The sequence below is a fragment of the Rhinoderma darwinii genome, chromosome 9, assembly GCF_050947455.1.
Source record: "Rhinoderma darwinii isolate aRhiDar2 chromosome 9, aRhiDar2.hap1, whole genome shotgun sequence".
In the NCBI taxonomy this organism is placed as follows: Eukaryota; Metazoa; Chordata; class Amphibia; order Anura; family Rhinodermatidae; genus Rhinoderma; species Rhinoderma darwinii.
Window position 1 is genome coordinate 79887790 of NC_134695.1, and position 8754 is coordinate 79896543.

General features: G+C 53.0%; 1 protein-coding gene across 2 annotated transcripts; it reads right to left on the reverse strand.

Annotated features, from left to right (window-relative positions):
• Positions 1 to 2452: 2452 nt before the first annotated feature.
• On the reverse strand, positions 2453 to 8028 carry HSBP1 (heat shock factor binding protein 1). 2 transcript variants are annotated; one of them, XM_075837084.1, is made up of 4 exons: positions 7888 to 8025; positions 7160 to 7226; positions 3019 to 3113; positions 2453 to 2647 (listed from the first exon to the last, which is right to left on the reverse strand). In XM_075837084.1, the coding sequence occupies exons 1-4, from the start codon at positions 7930 to 7932 to the stop codon at positions 2630 to 2632; spliced, it is 225 nt and encodes a 74-aa protein (XP_075693199.1). In that variant the 5' UTR covers positions 7933 to 8025; the 3' UTR covers positions 2453 to 2629. The 2 variants fall into 2 exon arrangements, with proteins under 2 accessions (XP_075693199.1, XP_075693200.1); XM_075837085.1 differs by lacking the exon at positions 2453 to 2647 and having other exon boundaries at positions 3004 to 3113; positions 7888 to 8028.
• Positions 8029 to 8754: the final 726 nt, after the last annotated feature.

An 8754-nucleotide genomic window follows, 5' to 3' on the forward strand; every position in this document is an offset into this window, starting at 1 on the left:
ATTATTCTGTATATATATATATACACTGCACAGTACCACTTCTCCTGTCCTGTATACTGGGTGTAATTCTCAGTATCTGTATTATTCTGTATATATAGACACTGCACAGTACCACTTCTTTTTTCCTGTATACTGGGTGTAATTCTCAGTATCTGTATTATTCTGTATATATATACACTGCACAGTACCACTCCTCCTGTCCTGTATACTGGGTGTAATTCTCAGTATCTGTATATATATACACTGCACAGTACCACTTCTCCTGTCCTGTATACTGGGTGTAATTCTCAGTATCTGTATTATTCTGTATATATGGACACTGCACAGTACCACTTCTCCTGTCCTGTATACTGGGTGTAATTCTCAGTATCAGTATTATTCTGTATATATACACTGCACAGTACCACTTCTCCTGTCCTGTATACTGGGTGTAATTCTCAGTATCTGTATTATTCTGTATATATAGACACTGCACAGTACCACTTCTTTTTCCTGTATACTGGGTGTAATTCTCAGTCTCTGTATTATTCTGTATATATATATACACTGCACAGTACCACTCCTCCTGTCCTGTATACTGGGTGTAATTCTCAGTCTCTGTATTATTCTGTATATATGGACACTGCACAGTACCACTTCTCCTGTCCTGTATACTGGGTGTAATTCTCACTATCTGTATTATTCTGTATATATATATATATATATACACACACTGCACAGTACCACTTCTCCTGTCCTGTATACTGGGTGTAATTCTCAGCATCTGTATTATTCTGTATATATATACGCTGCACAGTACCACTTCTCCTGTCCTGTATACTGGGTGTAATTCTTATATATATATATACACACACACACACATAGATACATACATAGATACATACATAGATACATACATAGATACATACATAGATACATACATAGATACATACATACATACATACACAGTACAACTTCACATACTCCACCTCTGTAACTTTCTATGTGACAGTGTCGCCCTCTGCTGGCCGCTCACACTCATCACTTACACTGACTGGTCACAATTCATCTTGGATTTCATGCTTTGTTTTTCTCACGTTTCAGAAATAAGTCCCAAACCAACCGCTACGTGCTGCGTATAAATAACCGCGACTGAAGACTTATCTCCTGTCCGTATGACCGCACCAGCGTACAGCGAGCGCAGCACATTTAGCTGTAATATATACATGGCATAATAGGCCAGCGGATGATTACAAGTTAGGGCCTGTTCACATCAGCGTTGGCTTTCCGTTCCGGGGTTCCATCGGAGGTTTCCGTCGGGTGGACCCCACAACGGAAAGTCAAACTGAAACCACAGTTTCCATCACCATTGATTCACCCGACGGAACCCCGGAATGCCAACGCTGATGTGAACAGGCCCTTACTGGGGATTTCTGGAGCCTTTTAAACCTTATTGTTCATTAAAAAAAATAATACATTAAACCAAGTAAATAAGTTAAATTGTGTCCGTGAAGGCCGCAGCCGTATGTACCGGAAAACACAGCGACGTCATGTGACCAGACTGTCTCTGTACTCGTATGATTTACTCGGAGGTCTTGTAACACCCCTTTAAGATGACAGACACTGCGCCTGTGATGTACAAGCAACCCGTACCTGAGCCGAGCCCCCAAATACCGACTCCCTCCTCCCCATCACATCCCGTACCTGAGCCGAGCCCCCAAATACCGACTCCCTCCTCCCCATCACATCCCGTACCTGAGCCGAGCCCCCAAATACCAACTCCCTCCTCCCCATCACATCCCGTACCTGAGCCGAGCCCCCAAATACCGACTCCCTCCTCCCCCATCACATCCCGTACCTGAGCCGAGCCCCCAAATACCGACTCCCTCCTCCCCCATCACATCCCGTACCTGAGCCGAGCCCCCAAATACAGACTCCCTCCTCCCCATCACATCCCGTACCTGAGCCGAGCCCCCAAATACCAACTCCCTCCTCCCCATCACATCCCGTACCTGAGCCCAGCCCCCAAATACCAACTCCCTCCTCCCCATCACATCCCGTACCTGAGCCCAGCCCCCAAATACCGACCCCCTCCTCCCCATCACATCCCGTACCTGAGCCCAGCCCCCAAATACCGACCCCCTCCTCCCCATCACATCCCGTACCTGAGCCCAGCCCCCAAATACCAACTCCCTCCTCCCCCATCACATCCCGTACCTGAGCCCAGCCCCCAAATACCGACTCCCTCCTCCCCATTACATCCCGTACCTGAGCCCAGCCCCCAAATACCGACTCCCTCCTCCCCATCACATCCCGTACCTGAGCCGAGCCCCCAAATACAGACTCCCTCCTCCCCATTACATCCCGTACCTGAGCCCAGCCCCCAAATACCGACTCCCTCCTCCCCCATCACATCCCGTACCTGAGCCGTCACTGGAGAGAAGCAGCGCAAGGAAAGTAACACGGAGAACAATTACATTTTCCCATTTATTTTCCTGCAGACGTGAAAACAAAAAAAGGTGAAGACACAAAAATAAGGAATAAAATACAAAACGCTCTAAATATAAACACAGCTAAGAAAGGACACAAAACACTGAGGAGGAGAATGATCCGTCGTCCCGGGCGTGGCAGACAATCCGAGCCGCTCCGCTCAGTGTTTGGCAGCCTGCTAATAAAAGGTAAAGAAACATCAGTGACCAGAACGTCACCGGACACCTCCAGAGCTGCACTCACAATGCTGCACGTTACCTCCACCCCGCTGTCAGCCATGTGACCTAACAGCTCTGTGCTGACCGCATAATTGGCATCTAAGCCCCCACAATGCAGTGCAATCAGTTATAAAAAAAACAAACAAGCAGAACTGTGAGTGCAGCTCTGAATGTGACTGGAGTATAATATGATGCAGATTTGAAATGAAAGCCTGAACTCTGGTCTAGGTAACAGTGAGGCCCCATGTATGCAGCCATGCAGTGCTCCTATCTTGTTCTGTCCCCTGTGCTTTACACTGAAGCCCGTGTTCCCAGATTAAGATGAACGCACCTTGTTCGCAGCGTCCTCCTCGTCTACACCCGCCTGCGTCATAAGATCAGCAATATTTTTCTCCAGGTCATCGATGCGAGTGCTCATATCATCGAGTGATGGGGTCGGTTAAGGAAAACACATTCAACAACAAACAAGGAACAATCACCAGGAATTATCCAACCACTAGAGATCTAGAGATGAAGAGCCCCCCCCCCCCCCCGGTACTACTAGAGGAGATGAAGGCCCCCCCCCCCCGGTACTACTAGAGGAGATGAAGAGCCCCCATCAGACAGTTACTTGGTGTAACAGACGCCGTGTTAGTCGCCCCCATAACAGTGACCCCCGGGGGGGGGCCTTCATCTTCATCTCCTCTAGTAGTACCGGGGGGTCTTCATCTCCTCTAGTAGTACCGGGGGCTCTTCATCTCCTCTAGTAGTACCGGGGGCTCTTCATCTCCTCTAGATGAAGAGCCCCCCCCCCCCGGTACTACTAGAGGAGATGAAGAGCCCCCCCCCCCCCCGGTACTACTAGAGGAGATGAAGAGACCCCCCCCCCCCGGTACTACTAGAGGAGATGAAGAGCCCCCCCCCCCCCCGGTACTACTAGAGGAGATGAAGGCCCCCCCCCCCGTATTACTAGAGGAGATAAAGAGCCCCCCCCCCCCCCGGTACTACTAGAGGAGATGAAGAGCCCCCCCCCCCCGGTACTACTAGAGGAGATGAAGAGCCCCCCCCCCCCGGTACTACTAGAGGAGATGAAGAGCCCCCCCCCCCCCCCGGTACTACTAGAGGAGATGAAGAGGCCCCCCCCCCCCCGGTACTACTAGAGGAGATGAAGAGCCCCCCCCCCCGGTACTACTAGAGGAGATGAAGAGCCCCCCCCCCCCCCCGGTACTACTAGAGGAGATGAAGAGCCCCCCCCACCCCGGTACTACTAGAGGAGATGAAGAGCCCCCCCCCCCCGGTACTACTAGAGGAGATGAAGAGCCCCCCCCACCCCGGTACTACTAGAGGAGATGAAGAGCCCCCCCCACCCCGGTACTACTAGAGGAGATGAAGAGCCCCCCCCCCCCCGGTACTACTAGAGGAGATGAAGAGCCCCCCCCCCCCCGGTACTACTAGAGGAGATGAAGAGCCCCCCCCCCCGGTACTACTAGAGGAGATGAAGAGCCCCCCCCCCCCCCGGTACTACTAGAGGAGATGAAGAGCCCCCCCCCCCCCCCCCCGGTACTACTAGAGGAGATGAAGAGCCCCCCCCCAGGTACTACTAGAGGAGATGAAGAGCCCCCCCCCCAGGTACTACTAGAGGAGATGAAGAGCCCCCCCCCCCCCCCGGTACTACTAGAGGAGATGAAGGCCCCCCCCCGTATTACTAGAGGAGATAAAGAGCCCCCCCCCCCCCCCCCCCCGGTACTACTAGAGGAGATGAAGAGCCCCCCCCCCCCGGTACTACTAGAGGAGATGAAGAGCCCCCCCCCCCCGGTACTACTAGAGGAGATGAAGAGGCCCCCCCCCCCCCCCCGGTACTACTAGAGGAGATGAAGAGCCCCCCCCCCCCCCGGTACTACTAGAGGAGATGAAGAGCCCCCCCCCCCCCGGTACTACTAGAGGAGATGAAGAGCCCCCCCCACCCCGGTACTACTAGAGGAGATGAAGAGCCCCCCCCCCCCGGTACTACTAGAGGAGATGAAGAGCCCCCCCCACCCCGGTACTACTAGAGGAGATGAAGAGCCCCCCCCACCCCGGTACTACTAGAGGAGATGAAGAGCCCCCCCCACCCCGGTACTACTAGAGGAGATGAAGAGCCCCCCCCCCCCGGTACTACTAGAGGAGATGAAGAGCCCCCCCCCCCCCGGTACTACTAGAGGAGATGAAGAGCCCCCCCCCCGGTACTACTAGAGGAGATGAAGAGCCCCCCCCCCCCCGGTACTACTAGAGGAGATGAAGAGCCCCCCCCCCCCCGGTACTACTAGAGGAGATGAAGAGCCCCCCCCCCAGGTACTACTAGAGGAGATGAAGAGCCCCCCCCCCAGGTACTACTAGAGGAGATGAAGAGCCCCCCCCCCCAGGTACTACTAGAGGAGATGAAGAGCCCCCCCCCCCAGGTACTACTAGAGGAGATGAAGAGCCCCCCCCCCGGATACTACTAGAGGAGATGAAGAGCCCCCCCCCCCCCGGTACTACTAGAGGAGATGAAGAGCCCCCCCCCCCGGTACTACTAGAGGAGATGGAGCCCCCCCCCCCCGATACTACTAGAGGAGATGAAGAGCCCCCCCCCCCCCCGATACTACTAGAGGAGATGAAGAGCCCCCCCCCCCGGTACTACTAGAGGAGATGAAGAGCCCCCCCCCCCAGGTACTACTAGAGGAGATGAAGAGCCCCCCCCCCCCCGGTACTACTAGAGGAGATGAAGAGCCCCCCCCCCCAGGTACTACTAGAGGAGATGAAGAGCCCCCCCCCCCAGGTACTACTAGAGGAGATGAAGAGCCCCCCCCCCCAGGTACTACTAGAGGAGATGAAGAGCCCCCCCCCCAGGTACTACTAGAGGAGATGAAGAGCCCCCCCCCCCCAGGTACTACTAGAGGAGATGAAGAGCCCCCCCCCCGGTACTACTAGAGGAGATGGAGCCCCCCCCCCCCGATACTACTAGAGGAGATGAAGAGCCCCCCCCCCGGTACTACTAGAGGAGATGAAGAGCCCCCCCCCCAGGTACTACTAGAGGAGATGAAGAGCCCCCCCCCCCCGGTACTACTAGAGGAGATGAAGAGCCCCCCCCCCCCAGGTACTACTAGAGGAGATGAAGAGCCCCCCCCCCCCCCCGGTACTACTAGAGGAGATGAAGAGCCCCCCCCCCGGTACTGCTAGAGGAGATGAAGAGCCCCCCCCCGGTACTGCTAGAGGAGATGAAGACCCCCCGGTACTACTAGAGGAGATGAAGACCCCCCGGTACTACTAGAGGAGATGAAGATGAAGGCCCCCCCCCGGGGGTCACTGTTATGGGGGCGACTAACACGGCGTCTGTTACACCAAGTAACTGTCTGATGCTTCTTAAAGGGCCAGTCTCTAGGACCAGATTACCCACAAGCCACCTCTGCACCGGCCAGGAGCGCACATGGAGGGGAGGGAAGCAACATGAACTAACGGAGGCCCCAACGCTTCTAGATCATGGAGGGGACCTATAGAGTCCAGATATATAAGGGCCCCAGAATTGTCCTGATGTATCTCAGTCTGACCTTTACCCTCCTCTGTAACCATGGAGACCGGGCCCGCAGCTTGGCTTTAAGGCTAAAAATATCGCCAAGAAACATTACAGTCATACAAAGAACAAAGAGCGCGTAACACGTTCCAGAGGAGGAGATTCTCCCACATCTGATGGGAGTTGTGATTGTTCTGTGATATTTCCCAGATACTGAAAGATTCTTTCCTGCCTGGTGGATGATGGGAGGTATTGTCCCCTGACGACAGTGAAGTAAAACCACCATCGTATTAAATCCTGAAAGATAGGACGTGGCAGACTGCAGCATCAGAGCCGATGATCGGTGAGATCACTCGCACCGGTAGAGATAATCGTTACGTCCATACACTGATCCTCAGTCTCCTAGGTAACAGACGCCTCTCATACAGACAGGACGGGGGCGAGCGGACATGTTTATAATGAAGAATGGCGTGATAGCGTGATGTGATAGCGATGCGTGATAGCGACGGGCTGCAACAGGGACGCGACAGCTCAAGAAACGCAGTGAAATTTACCGGCAGCCACTGAAGGCGTCACTGACATTAATGTCAATAAAGTTGGATCATTTGCGCAATAAAACGTTCCACAACTTAGTAACAGACTTTGTGCTTCAATTCCTATTTTCATTTTCAAGACCTCTTCTTGCTGTAAGTGAATGGAAACATTGTGGTTTATATCCAGAGGTTGAAAACCTGTCCTGAGCCAACAATTTTTAGTCTTCAGCCTTTGAACGCAAGCAAGAATGTTCCCATTCACTGACAGCAAGTAAAGATCTTGAAGTGAGGAATTGATACAGAACGTCTATTAGGAAGCTGCAGAAGATTTCGTTATACAATGATTCAACTTTATCTGCATAAACCCCTTTAACCCCTTGTTGTCGGCAGGTCATCCCTGGCCCCGCCCACGCTAGCGCCCTGCAGGATATTCCTCCCGATGATCTGATCGGACATGGTCTGGAATTTGTCCTGCATTTGTTGAAGCAGATTCTGGACCTGGAGAGACAGGAGGATAAAAGTCAGTGACTACGAGCACAGCAGTGTCGGGTCAGCGCGTCAGGTGATGTCACTGACCAGCGACATGTCTCCACCCAATCAGAGGAGGGCGCAGATAGCGCTTTATCAGACAAACAAAAAGTCTCAATCTCAGCAAATCAATGTCATCGCAGAGATTTCTACCAAACAGGGCGAGCCAAGACACGTGGCCCCTGCATGGAGGCACAGGGGCCCCAGGATAATACAATGGAGGGCTGTCCCTAAAATGAGGAGCCAATAGGCGGAACAGGGGCCTCAGGATAATACAATGAATGTGTGGCCCTAAGGTGAGGAGCCTATAGGAGGCACTGGGGCCACAGGATAATACAATGAATGTGTGGCACTAAGGTGAGGAGCCTATAGGACGCACTGGGGCCACAGGGCAATACAATGAATGTGTGGCCCTAAGGCGAGGAGCCTATAGGAAGCACTGGGGTCCACAGGGCAATAGAATGAAGGTGTGGCCCCAAACTGAGCAGACAATAGGATGCACAGGGGCCCAAAAACAGAAGAATGGTCCCAAACTGAGGAGAAAATGGGTCCCCAGGTTAATGGAATTAAAATTTGTTGGAAAACAATGGAGGTTATAAGGCGACCAGGGCCCCGGCATCACATTACTCACCACCTCTGTGAGGTCCTGCACGGTTTTCGGGTCGGTCTCTGACATTGCGAGTCTCCTGTCACCTCCGGTAATAACGACGCCGCCGCCGCCTCCTCACTGAAGCCTCACCGGAAACGTCGCTGCTAACCACGCCCTCTTGCCCAGACAGCTCCACCAATGAGCAGAGGCGGCAGTTCTCCGGAAGAGGCTTGAAACGCAAACTTACTTCCGGGCGTGGGAAAGGCTCCTTGGTTGCCATGGAAACAGAAACCTGCGAAGTCAGAGGCTATGGGTGACAACCGTCATCGCTATGGAGCTTTCAGTATATATAGAATGTTCTTAAGAAATTAATATCGGGTTCCTGGAGCATAAACATGATGGCACAGCGCATGTGCGGGGGCATCACATACACGAATCTCATTATACATCACATCAAGGAGCTCACACCAGTGTAATGCCGAGAGAAGGAGCTCACACCAGTGTAATGCTGAGAGAAGGAGCTCACACCAGTGTAATGCTGAGAGAAGGAGCTCACACCAGTGTAATGCTGAGAGAAGGAGCTCACACCAGTGTAATGCTGAGAGAAGGCGTCACACCAGTGTAATGCTGAGAGAAGGAGCTCACACCAGTGTAATGCTGAGAGAAGGAGCTCACACCAGTGTAATGCTGAGAGAAGGAGCTCACACCAGTGTAATGCTGAGAGAAGGCGTCACACCAGTGTAATGCCGAGAGAAGGCGTCACACCAGTGTAATGCTGAGAGAAGGAGCTCACACCAGTGTAATGCCGAGAGAAGGAGCTCACACCAATGTAATGCTGAGAGAAGGAGCTCACACCAGTGTAATGCCGAGAGAAGGAGCTCACACCAGTGTAATGCTGAGAGAAGGAGC

Excerpts from the sequence above, each read along its gene's own strand:
- HSBP1 (XM_075837084.1), bottom strand. The coding sequence starts at position 7,932 with ATGTCAGAGACCGACCCGAAAACCGTGCAGGACCTCACAGAGGTG. Across the intron at positions 7,227-7,887 it reads TGCAGGACCTCACAGAGGTG|GTCCAGAATCTGCTTCAACA; the intron begins GTGAGTAATGTG and ends CTGTCTCTCCAG. Across the intron at positions 3,114-7,159 it reads CGATCAGATCATCGGGAGGA|TCGATGATATGAGCACTCGC; the intron begins ATATCCTGCAGG and ends CGACCCCATCAC.